Source organism: Schistocerca piceifrons, chromosome 3 (genome assembly GCF_021461385.2).
Source record: "Schistocerca piceifrons isolate TAMUIC-IGC-003096 chromosome 3, iqSchPice1.1, whole genome shotgun sequence".
Taxonomy (NCBI): Eukaryota; Metazoa; Arthropoda; class Insecta; order Orthoptera; family Acrididae; genus Schistocerca; species Schistocerca piceifrons.
Genome location: NC_060140.1, coordinates 850,675,629 through 850,690,260, shown reverse-complemented (window position 1 = coordinate 850,690,260; position 14,632 = coordinate 850,675,629). Strand labels below are relative to the sequence as shown.

Sequence of the window (14,632 nt, the reverse complement as noted above, 5' to 3'; positions counted from 1 at the left end):
TCAGACAGGATGCTTACGTACGTGTCACCTGTCAGAGTCGTAACTACTTATAGACGTATCAGGGGTTCCGTATCACTCCAACTCCACGTGCCCCACACCATTACAGAGCCTTCACAAGCTTGAACTACCCCTGTTGAAATGCAGGGTCCATGGATTTATGAGGCTGTCTCCATACCCGTACACGTCCATCCGCTCGATACAATTTGAAACGGGACTCGTCCGATTAGGCAACATGTTTCCGGTCATCAGCAGTCCAATGTCGGCGTTGACGTGTCCAGGCGAAGTGTAAAGCTTTCTGCTGTGCAGTCATCAAGGTACACGACAACCCATGTCGATGATTTCCCGTTGAATGGTTCGCACATTGACACTTGATGATGTCCCAGCATTGAAATATGCAGCAATTTGCTGAAGGATTGCACTTCTGTCACGTTGAACGATTCTCTTCAGTCGTCGTTGGTCCAGTTCTTGCAGGATCTTTTTCCGGCCTCAGGGATGTCGGAGATTTCACGTTTTATCGGATTCCTGATATTCAGTGTACACTCGTGAAATGGTCGTACGGGAAAATCCCTACTTCATCGCTACCTCGGAGATGCTGTGTCCCATCGCTCGTGCGCCGACTGTAACACCCCGTTCAAACTTACTTAAATTTTGATAACCTGCCATTGTAGCAGCAGTAACCGATCTGACATCAGTGCCAGACACTTATTGTGTTATACAGGCATTGCCTACCGCAGCTCCGTATTCTGTCTGTTTACATATTTCTGTATTTGAATACGCATACCTATACCAGGTTCTTTGGCGCTGCAGTGTATAATTAATTATACCGGTACCCGAAACTTGGCCAAAAAAAGAGAAACAGCGATGTTGACTTCCGGTTCAATATACTTGTATGAAATATCGTAGAAGTATTGCTATCAGGAAAAATACGTGGTTCAATACATGTAAATTAATGATACAGTATTATGTTAATAAGTAGCTGGTAAAGAACATGTGTTACAAACCATTACTTGAGAAACTGTGTTATCTACAAACAATGTTTTCAAAAATCTTACACCACTGGCCATTAAAATTGCTACACCAAGAAGAAACGCAGATGATAAACGGGTATTCATTGGACAAATATATTATCCTAGAACTAACACGTGATTACATTTTCACGCGACTTGGGTGCATAGAACCTCAGAAATCAGTACGCAGAACAACCACCTCTGGCCGTAATAACGGCCTTGATACGCCTGGGCATTGACTCAAACAGAACTTGGTTGGCGTGTCCAGGTACAGCTGCCCATGCAGCTTCAACACGATACCACAGTTCATCAAGAGTAGTGACTGGCGTATTGTGACGAGCCAGTTGCTCGGCCACCATTGACCAGACGTTTTTAATTGATGAGAGATCTGGAGAATGTGCTGGCCAGAGCAGCAGTCGAATATTTTCTGTATCCAGAAAGGCCCGTACAGGACCTGCAACATGTGCTCGTGCATTATCCTGCTGAAATGTAGGGTTTCGCAGGGATCGAATGAAGGGTAGAGCCACGGGTCGTAACACATCTGAAATGTAACGTCCACTGTTCAAAGTGCCGTCAATGCGAACAAGAGGTGACCGAGACGTATAACCAATGGCACCCCATACCGTCACGCCGGATTATACGTCAGTATGGCGATGACGAATACACGCTTCCAATGTGCGTTCACCGCGATGTCGCCAAACACGGATGCGACCATCATGATGCTGTAAACAGAACCTAGATTCATCCGAAAAAATGACGTTTGGCCATTCGTGCACCCAGGTTCGTCGTTGAGTACACCATCAGATGCGCTCCCGTCTGTGATGCAGCGTCAAGGGTAACCGCAGCCGTGGTCTCCGAGCTGACAGCCCATTCTGCTGCAAACGTCGTCGAACTGTTCGTGCAGATGGTTGTTGTCTTGCAAACGTCCCCATCTGTTGACTCAGCAATCGAGACGTGGCTGCACGATCCGTTACAGCCATGCAGTTAAGATGCCTGTCATCTCGATTGCTAGTGATACGAAGCCGTTGGGATCCAGCACGACGTTCCGTATTACCCTCGTGAATGCATCGATTCCATATTCTGCTAACAGTCATTGGATCTCGACTATCGCGAGCAGCAATGTCGCGATACGATAAACAGCAATCGTGATAGGCTACAATCCGACCTTTATCAAAGTCGGAAACGTGATGGTACGCATTTCTCCTCCTTACACGAGGCATCACAACAACGTTTCACCAGGCAACGCCGGTCAACTGCTGTTTGTGTATGAGAAATCGGTCGGAAACTTTTCTCATGTCAGCACGTTGTAGGTGTCGCCACCGGCGCCAACCTTGTGTGAATGCTCTGAAAAGCTAATCATTTGCATATCACAGCATCTTCTTCCCGTCGATTAAATTTCGCGTCTGTAGCACGTCATCTTCGTGGTGTAGCAATTTTAATGGCCTGTAGTGTATATACAAACAAGTCTACTGCGATTTCTATGTCTTTTGTTGTGAGGCGTCTTATGTGATTGTGACAAATGATAGTGCTGCTATAGCTGGTGAAAACAAGATCACTGAAGTAGATGCATCGCACGTTACTCGCAAGAACCCAGGTCCAGGAGAGGACTTGTTAAAAACGAAATTAAACACATATGAGTGTATGGAGGCATTGGAAGGGAGTCTGGGAAGTACTTTATAAACGAACGTTAGTGTCACTTAGTAAGCACATCATAATTATCGAAAGACCTGCACCAGGCGAACGGTCTACCCGACGGGAGGCCCTAGCCACATGACATTTCCATTTTTACTGATAGCTGGAAGTCTTAACAATAGTTTGAAGAAGGATTCGACCTCAAATTTGTCAACCATTCAGTGCAGTATGTCTCTTTGGAAGATCTTTCGGTCCATACGTGGAATATCGAGCGCTTATGGAAATCTCTTGAATCATCTATTAAAAGAGAAGATTGAGTGGGAGACAAGAGACGAACTGCACACATTTTAATACCTGTATTTTCACAACTTGCGATTAGGTTGCGAAAAGATTTCTTGTGAGATTCTTTCACTTTTTCTGAAAAATAAACTTGCGTCTACCCGGCTATGGCAAGAAACGATTGCTCCCAGCTGCGTACACAAAATGTAGGATGAAGATATGGATGTCGATTAGGGTAAGTTAAATTACATTCATCTTTTGTCGTTATTGTTGTCGAGAAAGCTGTAAACAAGATCGATATTTCACCCCATGAGAGTCGCGCGCTCGATATATGACGCTTTTAACGGTTCATTTAAATGGAAGTAACAACCTCAGTAACACAATAAAAACGCACAATTCCTAATTAAGAAGAGTCTCACTGGATGTAGCTAGAAATCTTAAATCAAGGGACGTAAAAACATCGTTTCTGTGCACAACATATTTGGGCAAGTTTTGCCCAGTGGCAAAGACAGCACTCCAGCTTTGGAAAAGAGTGGAATATGTAAGTTGGAAAATTCTGTAGAGGTTAGTTTAGCAGGGCTTGCAGACCACCCACTTAAAGAAGGCCATAGTTACAAGTTGAAACATGAAGAAGTACATCACATCCATAAGGGGAGGAAGATGAACTGTATTGAAATAATGGAAATTAATAAACATATAGCCATCAGCCCAAGCTTAGTACTGAATAAGTAGACACAGTTAAACTTACCTCCCACTTCTAACTGCATAGATTACTCAAAATCTAAATTTTCCCTCTGACTCTTGTCTTATTAAAAAAAGTTTTATTTGATATAATCACAGATGCTTCACTCTCTTGCTTGTTATCACCATTGTATTTTATTTGTTTATAAATAAGGTTCTATTAAAGACAAGATTATTTTGTTCAACCACATCTTTGGAACATGCCACCAAAGTTGATTGTTCAATTTATTTTCTTCTAAGAATAACTGTTGTAATTTGTGTATAGCTTTTTTTTTAGTTAATGTGGCACATATTTTATCTTATGTTATTTAAATAATCTTACATCACATTCACACTGAAATAATCTTTCTTCTTTTATTACTAAACCTAACGCTAACATTTTTCATCTCTGGATAGGGAGATACTCTGTAGATGCACTAGTTTAAAATCTTTGAACCAACAAAATTTCACAGCACCACAGACTTTTTTTTGTTATTTTAATATCTTTGTACCTGATGAAGGTGTATTAGCCGATAACTGGTTTGTGAAATAAATAATTAGTATTGTAGACTATTACACGAGTGTTGTGTGTGTTTTCACTCATAATGAATGTGTTTTGCTCCAGGACAGAGAGACTAGTCTTTCCATTTCTTTAAGGAAAACTGGCTGCAGGTAAGAAAGGCTTTCAGAAAGGAGGTATTAAGGAAACATGGAGATGCTGTGGTGTGGGAGAGTTATTTCTTCCTGAGGTTCCAGCAGTAAATCTGAAGAAAATGATTAATATGTATTTATTAAACATGGGTTAACATAAGTTATATGTGATCTATTACGTGGAAACATGATAACATGGAATGGAACAAACTGTGCCGACAAGATATTGTTGTTGATGTTCCCTCTGTGAAAGTCTTTCAGGCCTGTGGTATATTTATTTTCCAATAAAATAAAATTGTGCATTACTATGAAGAAACAAATGCTGATGCATTTAAACACTGCTTCAATCATTACCAAATTTCAATTGGATAGTGTTCTTGTAGCATAGTGGAAAACGCACTGCACTATTCCTTGTAAGTAACAAACTGCGAGAACAAAAGATGAAACTCTGAACAGAATCTACAACAAGCTGAACTTCTAGTATCCGTGAAAAGATGCAAACCACAGAAACATTATATGTCTTCCATGGTACCACAACCACATTAGTGCCAGTGAACTCAACTTGGCTGAAATTAATCCAGATGTCACTGGGCAGAATAAAATGTTTGCATTTCTAGATATACTCAAATAGTGTCTGGTTGAAAGAGGCTGATGTACAATCAACACCACAGCACAGATATGGTAGAACATTAGATACCACTTGTGGAATGATATCAAAACTTAAAATGAATAAGAGGACATAAGAAAAGAAACAGTACCAATCAATAATTTTTTCAGCAGACAAGGGGGACAGCAACAGTGAAGATAGAAATGAAATGTTGGTGGTATGCATATGCACGCATGTGTGTGCGCATAGAGGAAAGTATTGGTGGCAGGGGCACCTTTCTGTAAAAAAAAAAAGAAAAAAAAAAGACCTGGTACTAACCCTGTTTGCAAATGATGCAGTTATCTATAATCAGATACTATCCAAAAAAAAGCTGCATAAATATTGTGTCAGCTGCACATCTACATACATACTCAGCAAACTACTGTCAAGTGTATGGCACAGAGTACTTAGCATGATATCACATGTTAGGGTTCCTACCTGTTTAACCTGTATGTGGAGGGGGAGAAGAATGATTGCCTGACAAGATTTCAATGTGTAGTTGAAACCAACAAGTTGCTTTAAATATTCAGATTCTAAAATGGTGCACGCATTAATGCTGTAACATAATATCGGTGACTCCATCAACTCAGATGTAGCTGAGGCAGGTGGTAGACTTTTGTTCATTGGTAGGATACTGGTAGAATTCAATTGTTCTACAAAAACTTTTCTTTGAAATAGAACTGGGAAAATTTCCTTTTGTGACAAAAGTGCTTACCAGTTGAACTATCCAAGTGTGCCTCATCATCATACCCTCACAGTTACAGTTTCATGTCTTGATCCTACACATCTCAGTACAAAATGAAAAATTCATTCTTAGAACAACTCCTAGGATGTGAATAAGCCATAAGTACTAGAAAAGATGAGAAGAACTGAAGCATTTAAGAGGTGAGGTTATAGAAAGATGCTGGAGTTAAGACCTCAGGGAATAGCTTCCAGTGTTCTAGAGGGAACCACAGAGGGCAAAATTTGTATGGGTAGAAAGAGATTAAAATGCATCCAATGTACTGAAGCTACAGTAGCCCAACACAAACAGTACTGTAAGGTGCTTAAAAATGTTATTAGGAAGGCAAAGAGTATGTGGTATGCAAATAGAATAGCTAATTCACAGGATAAAATTAAAACCATATGGTCAGTTGTGAAGGAAGTGTATGGTCAACAGCACAAGTTTGACGATATAAAGTCAGTTCGCAGTAAAAATATTTCTGTTACTGATAAATCAGATATATGTACAGTATTTAACAATCATTTTCTGAGCATTGCTGGTAAATGGTGAATTAAATAAAAATTTAGTTTCTACAGGAAATCATACAACTTTCTTGGCAAATGCCTTTCTGAGATTGATGTCTGAAATACTCCTCTGTGGTACAGACAAGAGGGAGATTGAGTCAATAATTAAATCACTGAAGACTTAGAACTCTCATGATTATGATGGAGTGTCTAGCAGAATATTAAAGTACTGTGCTGCACATGTTAGCCCTGTATTTAGCCATATTTATAAGTTTTCCTTTAGGAATGGTCAGTTTCCTGAGTAATTAAAGTACTCAGTAGGAAAGCTGCTTTATAAAAAGGGAGAAAAGGATAATGTAGATAATTTTAGATGTACTTCTATGCCATCAGTGTTTGCAAAAGTTGTTGAAAAGGCTGTGTATGTAAGAATAACTGATCATTTTATATCATACGATTTGCTAACAAATGTACAGTTCGGCTTTAGAAGTCGTTTAACAACTGAAAAAGCTATATTCTCTTTTCTCTGTGAGATACTGGATGGGCTAAACGAAAAGTTTCGAACGCTTGGCGTGTTTTTTGATTTAACTAAGGCATTTGATAGTGTTGATCACAAAATATTGCTCCAGAAGTTGGACCATTATGAAATATGGGGAGTAGCTCACAATTGGTTCACCTCTTACTTTAGCAACAGGCAGTCATTATTCACAATTCTGATAACGGCTGTGATGTGGGATCTGAGTGGGTTACTGTCAAGTGGGCGGTGCCCCAGGGATCAGTGTTGGGGCCACTCCTGTTCCTTATTTATACACTCCTGGAAATTGAAATCAGAACACCGTGAATTCATTGTTCCAGGAAGGGGAAACTTTATTGCCACATTCCTGGGGTCAGATACATCACATGATCACACTGACAGAACCACAGGCACATAGACACAGGCAACAGAGCATGCACAATGTCGGCACTAGTACAGTGTATATCCACCTTTCGCAGCAATGCAGGCTGCTATTCTCCCATGGAGACGATCGTAGAGATGCTGGATGTAGTCCTGTGGAACGGCTTGCCATGCCATTTCCACCTGGCGCCTCAGTTGGACCAGCGTTCGTGCTGGACGCGCAGACCGCGTGAGACGACGCTTCTTCCAGTCCCAAACATGCTCAATGGGGGACAGATCCGGAGATCTTGCTGGCCAGGGTAGTTGACTTACACCTTCTAGAGCACGTTGGGTGGCACGGGATACATGCGGACGTGCATTGTCCTGTTGGAACAGCAAGTTCCCTTGCCGGTCTAGGAATGGTAGAACGATGGGTTCGATGACGGTTTGGATGTACCGTGCACTATTCAGTGTCCCCTCGACGATCACCAGTGGTGTACGGCCAGTGTAGGAGATCGCTCCCCACACCATGATGCCGGGTGTTGGCCCTGTGTGCCTCGGTCGTATGCAGTCCTGATTGTGGCGCTCACCTGCACGGCGCCAAACACGCATACGACCATCATTGGCACCAAGGCAGAAGCGACTCTCATCGCTGAAGACGACACGCTCCATTCGTCCCTCCATTCACGCCTGTCGCGACACCACTGGAGGTGGGCTGCACGATGTTGGGGCGTGAGCGGAAGACGGCCTAACGGTGTGCGGGACCATAGCCCAGCTTCATGGAGACAGTTGCGAATGGTCCTCGCCGATACCCCAGGAGCAACAGTGTCCCTAATTTGCTGGGAAGTGGCGGTGCGGTCCCCTATGGCACTGCGTAGGATCCTATGGTCTTGGCGTGCATCCGTGCGTCGCTGCGGTCCGGTCCCAGGTCGACGGGCACGTGCACCTTCCGCCGACCACTGGCGACAACATCGATGTACTGTGGAGACCTCACGCCCCACGTGTTGAGCAATTCGGCGGTACGTCCACCCGGCCTCCCGCATGCCCACTATACGCCCTCGCTCAAAGTCCGTCAACTGCACATACGGTTCACGTCCACGCTGTCGTGGCATGCTACCAGTGTTAAAGACTGCGATGGAGCTCCGTATGCCACGGCAAACTGGCTGACACTGACGGCGGCGGTGCACAAATGCTGTGCAGCTAGCGCCATTCGACGGCCAACACCGCGGTTCCTAGTGTGTCCGCTGTGCCGTGCGTGTGATCATTGCTTGTACAGCCCTCTCGCAGTGTCCGGAGCAAGTATGGTGGGTCTGACACACCGGTGTCAATGTGTTCTTTTTTCCATTTCCAGGAGTGTATAAATGATCTGCCCTCTAGTATTATGGGTGACTCTAAAATATTTCTGTTTGCTGATGAAACTAGCTTGATAGTAAAGGATGTTGTCTGCAACATTGGCTCGGTTTCAAATAGTGCAGTACATGACCTCAGTTCATGGCTCGTGGAAAATAAACTCACGTTAAATCACAGTAAAACTCAGTTTTTACAGTTTCTAACATACAATTCAACAAAACCTGACGTTTTAATTTCACAGAATGGGCATATGATTAATGAAACTGAACAGTTCAGATTTCTAGGTGTTCAGATAAAAAGTAAGCTGTAGTGGAAAGCCCACATTCAGGATCTTGTTCAAAGACTTAATACTGCCATTTTTACTATTCAAACGGTATCGGAAATGAGTGATACTTCGACACGAAAATTAGTCTACTTTGCTTATTTTCATTCACTTATGTCATATGGTATTATATTTTGGGGTAAATCTTCCCATTCTACAAGGATATTTTTGACTCAGAAACGGGCGATTTGGGCAATAAGTGGTGTGAGTTCACGACCTCTGTTCATGAATCTGGGTATTTTGACATTGGCCTCTCAGTATGTATATTCCTTATTGTCGTTTCTTGTTACCAACATTAGTTTATTCACAAGAATAATCAGCTTTCACTCAGTTAATACTCGGCAGAAATCAAACCTGCATTTGGATCAGACTTCCGTAACTCTAGTGCAAAATGGTGTGCAGTATACTGACGCATCCATTGTCAATAACGTGGCACTCGAATTCAAAACTCTTAGCAGAAATCCAAGCACTTTCAAATCAAAACTGAAGAGTTTCCTCATGGGTTACTCCTTCTATTCTGTCGATGAGTTCCTTGAAAATTCAAGCTGATTCTTAACCATTTACCTAAACTTATGGACTGACTTTTTTCAAGTTCATGAACATTTATTTTTATCTGTTATTACTTTTATGTTGTAATTTCATGTGCTGACACGTTCCATGACCTCAGAGATTTGCTCCACAATTTGGTCCTATGGAACTTGACGTGTAAATAAAAAAAAAATGTTTGCTTGAATAGCTACTCTGAGATGTAGAGTTGGTACAAGAGAATAATTTAACTACCTGCATTAAACCAGTCAGAAGATGGGGAGAAAGATCTTCATGGTATCATGTCTTTCAGGAGTCAGAAAATTAGGTTGATCTTCTGTGGAGTTTGGAAAATAGGTAAAAGGTACTAATAGAATTGAAGTTATGAAGCTGAGCTGAAAATCTGAATGTCTCCACTGGTAAAAGAACTGGTCATTAACTGCAAGCTTTTGCATTCAAGTCCCAGTCTGGTGCTCAGTTTTAATGTGCCAGTAAGTTTCAAAATAACACGCGTTCCTCTGCAGATTGAAGATTCATTTTGTTGTTCGAATATCTACATCTACGTACATACTCCACAAGCCACTTGTACTTCACACCTCTGCTAGTCACTCTCTTCCCTCTTCCTCTCAGACATAGAGTGGCACAAACTGATTGCCTGTATATCTCTGTACAAACCCTACTCTTCCTAACTTTCCTTAACTGAGGTGGACATTCAAGGAGGTGGCATAGTTCTGCACTTGGTTTCAAATACTGGTTCCTCAACATCATTTTGCAGATACATCATCTTCTTCCCTCCAAGAATCTTCATCTGAGCTCATGGACCATTTCTGTAACACTCTTGTGTTGATCGAACAGACTGGTAACAAATCTGGCAGCACACTTATGAATTTCCTTGATAACTTCTTTTAATCCAACATCACTGGAACAGCAGACACTTGAGCAGTACTCACAAACAGGTTCAGTACATGGGTGTACTTTATAGCCTTGCTACACTTTTTCAGAAATCTTCAAATAAACTGTAATTGGCCAATGGTCTTCATTACTGACCATATCTATTAATTCTGTTTCATGCCATTTGTCAATGTTACCAGTGGGGAACTTTCAATGCTGTATTTGAGCATCACAGGAATGTTTTAATACCATATTTGAGCATTATAGGAAAGTTCCTCCTAATCAACCACATCAAGTTAAAATGTCTGCATTTAAAGCTAACTGCCATCTCAACAAGAAATTTTCTCAAAAATTAGCTGCCATCCATTGCACCTAATAAAAATTCTGTCCAAGTCATCCGGAATCCCCTCCTACAATCTAGCAAAAACAGTACTTTTCCGTACTCAATAGCATCATCAGAAAACAGTGTCAGTTTGCTGTCCACCCTATCCGACTCATCGTTTGCATATGCAGGAACCGGGACAGTCCTATCATACTTCAGTGGACCACTCCTGACATTACATTTGTCTCTGATGAACACTCGGCAGCCATTGTTATGGCAATATTGAAGGGCTACATAAATAAAAATCCAAAACATGAGATTCCTTGCAAAAACAGGAGGCAACTTTGGAGGAACCTGAGAAGTGAGAGGATAAAAATAAAAAGTAGTTTAATAAACTAACTGGTATACTGTGGATAAAAGACATTGGCATATCACAACAGTAACATAATTAGATTAACAAATAATACAATTGGAATGGAAGCTGTAAAGTGTGGAGTGGCTGTAGCGGCACTACTCTTGGAGCACAAGGGGCACCAGCCTGCAGATGAGCTGCTGGAGGAGTTTGGCACGGGAGCTGCTGACTTCGAGGACCGCCTCATGGGTCACCTCGTCCTCCTGGTCGTAGCTGATTGCACAGCGGTTCGTGATGAGGCTCATCCCAAATACCGTCAGCCCGCAGTGGCGCGCTGTCACCACCTCGTGCACCGTGCTCATGCCTGCAGAAATAAACACTGAACTGATATCTAACTGACTAAAACTAAGGGAAGATTTTATGAGCCCTATACTATAGACCTGCATCATGACACTTCTGATCACATCGCAATGTTTTTTGTTTACTTGTGTAGGGACTGTATAGGGGCAAGCACAGAAGAATGAGGTGCTGTGTCCATGTAATTAAGTTTCAAATGATATTACACATATACAGTCTATGTTTCTTGTAATAGTATTTGACAATATTCAGTGATGATGCTAATTTGCTTCAAGCACCTGAGAGTTTATATTTAAATCACCTAAGACTGTGGTAATGGTTCTCTCAGTAAAAGTCTCGAAACTAATGATGACTCCATAGAGGTGTGTATTTCACGATAATATACCTTCATTGTCTATACCTCCAAGAGTATGCATGGATGCCCACAACATATTTATAACCACTCAGCTTAAACGGGCTAGAAAACATATAAAATTGTGAGTACATTCTTAGGGTAATTAAACAGTACAAGTAATAGATTTGGTTTTTACTTAATATTTCTCAGAATCTTTTCATAACTGCATTTAACAAAATATTAGTACATTAGTGCCTGTGTTCACAGCCTACTGATATAGCTGTTAAAGTCCGTTAAATTCTCCATCTAGTATTAACGTAGAACAGTGACAGATTCTATTTGCTTCACACCGATACCAACTTAATTTGTAGTTGAGTTTGGAAATCAAAAGAGTCAATAAAATGGTGACAACTAGTTACAAACAAAAATTATGCACCACAACTTTCGTGCCTACTGGATTGCAGTAATGTTAGTCAGAAAGCATTTTAAGATTGGCCATTATAATGTGCACACTAGTCTCTGCACATAGTAAAATATGACATAATCAGAAAGTTTTGTTATTATCATAGTGTGTTACTATTAGCCACCGGATGTTGCAAATTGCAACTAACTGGCTTTGCCAAAGTATATTATGAAGAAAAGTTGGTGCTTTCAGTTAATAAACATACATAGCATCCTTGAAAAATCTTTCTTGGTAGTGAAACAGAACCACTGCCTCATCCCAGTACTATTTCACCATAGTACTACAAGATCTGGCAACCTGCACTCACTCTACACAGCAGTACAACAATCTATGATCTCACCTATAGTTAACACGAGGTTAGTGCTGGCGCTTTGACTTCTGTAGAGAATCAAAACTGTGGCAATTCATAGATGGAATATTGTCATGAGAGATGTCCACTGCAGGTACATCATAATTACCACCTGCATGTATCACTGCTGTAAGGTGTATGGGTCCCAAGGAATTGTAACAAAAGTGAACAAATTGCATTATTTTAAAAACTTTTATATAGTTTTACACAGTAGATAAAATACAATCAATAAAGATGATATTGTTGATGATATAATAGTGATGCTGATGGAGCACAAAAATGATCATGCCATGATGGAGGTGGAATGAAGAGTATGACAATGTAACCTGCAGCACCTACAGGAAGCAGCTGTCAGTTAATGAGGGGAAACATAGAGGGGGGAGATAAACTGAAGGGTTGGATGAAGTGGAATGTTGTTGACTATGGCTGGAGTGAATCTGGGGACAATTTCATTATTGAGTAGCAGGAGGGGTTAGAATTGTGGTGAGAGAGGCAGGATAAGGCATGGAGGTGCATGTAAGATGAGATATAACTTCAGTGGCACACCAGGGCACCTGAATTGATTATTAGTGGATGGGAATGTTAATGTTTTGAGTCCTGAGTACTCCAAGAAAAAGCCCTAATAACCTGTACATAAACAGCTGATAAGTAACATTTCAGGAAATAAATCTTCCAGACTACAGTTTTCTTTATTTATTTATTCTGTCATAAACATTTTAGAGGATAAGGCCTCATCATAAAATGGTCACCAGCATCATACTGCATTAACAATTATAAAGATACCACAAAATATTGAGATGGAGGCCAAAATTACACACACTTACTGAAACCAAATCATATATTGCCAATACATTAAATGTCAAATGCATCAGATCACACTAAAAAGATTAAAAAATAAAAATAAGTGAAATTATGTGAACCATCTCTTGCATATTATGAGGGTTTCCCAGAAAGTAATGCACCACATTTTTTTGTTCAACAGTTCTTCATTGAACATAATGGGAATTACAGATATGAAATAATGTTTTATCTACACCCCCTATTTTTCCATGTAATCTCCATTCCATTCTATGGTCTTCCTCCAGTGCGAAACTAGGGCATGTATGCCCTGTTGGTACCAATCCTTGTCCTGGTAGTGAAGTCAGTGTTTTACTGTGTGAATCACCTCCTCATCAGTCCAAAATGTCTTCCACAAATGACATCCTTTAATGGCCCAAGCAAGTGGACGTCTGAGGGGGAAAGATTAGGTACATCAGGTGTGACACATCTACAGATGTTCTCCTCGATTGCTGCAAATTGTGGAGCTCTGCCAAACTGCCTCCATTCATGCCCAGTGACTAACTGTAATTCTGTCAACAGCAGATGCTCCATAGGCTTTGACAATCATTTTGTGAATATTCCCCACAGTTTCTTTCTCTGCAGTGAGAAATTCAATCACAGCACATTGCTTGTAACATACATCACCTACAGACACCATTTTGAAACTGTCCTGCAGCTACGCTATTGGTCGGAAGTGATGGAAACTTGGCACACTCATCCAAAAGACTTCAAAAAATACACACATAATGTTTTGCATTCGTAGCATTGTTTTCAGCTAAGAAAAAAATGCAGTGCATTACTTGCAGGGCAACCCTTGTATATGATATATTAATATGGTACAGTATGGTTTCATTATTCATGAGTAATTTTGGCCTTCATTAACATATTTTGTGGTCTCTTAGAAGATTAATCAGTATATGATGATTATCAGCACTGGATACCGAAGCTACAGCCTCAAAACTGATCAAGTCAGACTCAATAAATAATTAAATCAGTGGAAGCAATGGAAGATGTATTTTCTGAAATACCTGAGAAATCTCACACCATCAGCCACCATTGTTGTTGTTGCGATATCCAGTTGGAAGACTGATCTGATGCAGCTCTCCACGCTCGTCTATTCTGTATGAGCCTCTTATTCCCTGCATGACTATCACAACCCACATCCATTTCAACTTTAGTAGTCAAGACTTGCTCTGTCTCTACAACTCCCCCCCTCCCCCCCTGCCCCCCCCCCCCCTCCACACACACACTTCTTTCCATTTCCAAACTGATGATTCCTTGATGCCTCAACTCAGGATGTGTGCCATCAGCCAATTCCTTGTTTTAGTCAAGTTGTGCCATTAATGTCTTTTCTCACCAGTTTAAGTCAGTGCCATCTCATTAGTTATTTGAGCTACCAACCAATCTTCAGCATTCTTCTGTAGCATCACATTTCATATGCTTCTTTTCTCTTCTTTTCCATATTATTTGTTATGCTAGTTTCACTTTGTACTAGGCTAGGTTTCAGACAAGTAC

At 41.0% G+C, this 14,632-nt stretch overlaps 1 protein-coding gene across 1 annotated transcript in view; it reads right to left on the bottom strand.

Annotated features, from left to right (window-relative positions):
• Positions 1-10,848: 10,848 nt before the first annotated feature.
• Positions 10,849-14,632, bottom strand: part of LOC124789703 (purine nucleoside phosphorylase-like) — an 82,497-nt gene continuing 78,713 nt past the window's right edge. Inside the window, exon 6 of the mRNA XM_047257155.1 lies at positions 10,849-11,159. Coding sequence (XP_047113111.1) covers positions 10,954-11,159 — 206 coding nt within the window. The 3' untranslated portion in view covers positions 10,849-10,953. The remainder of the gene's footprint in view (positions 11,160-14,632) is intronic.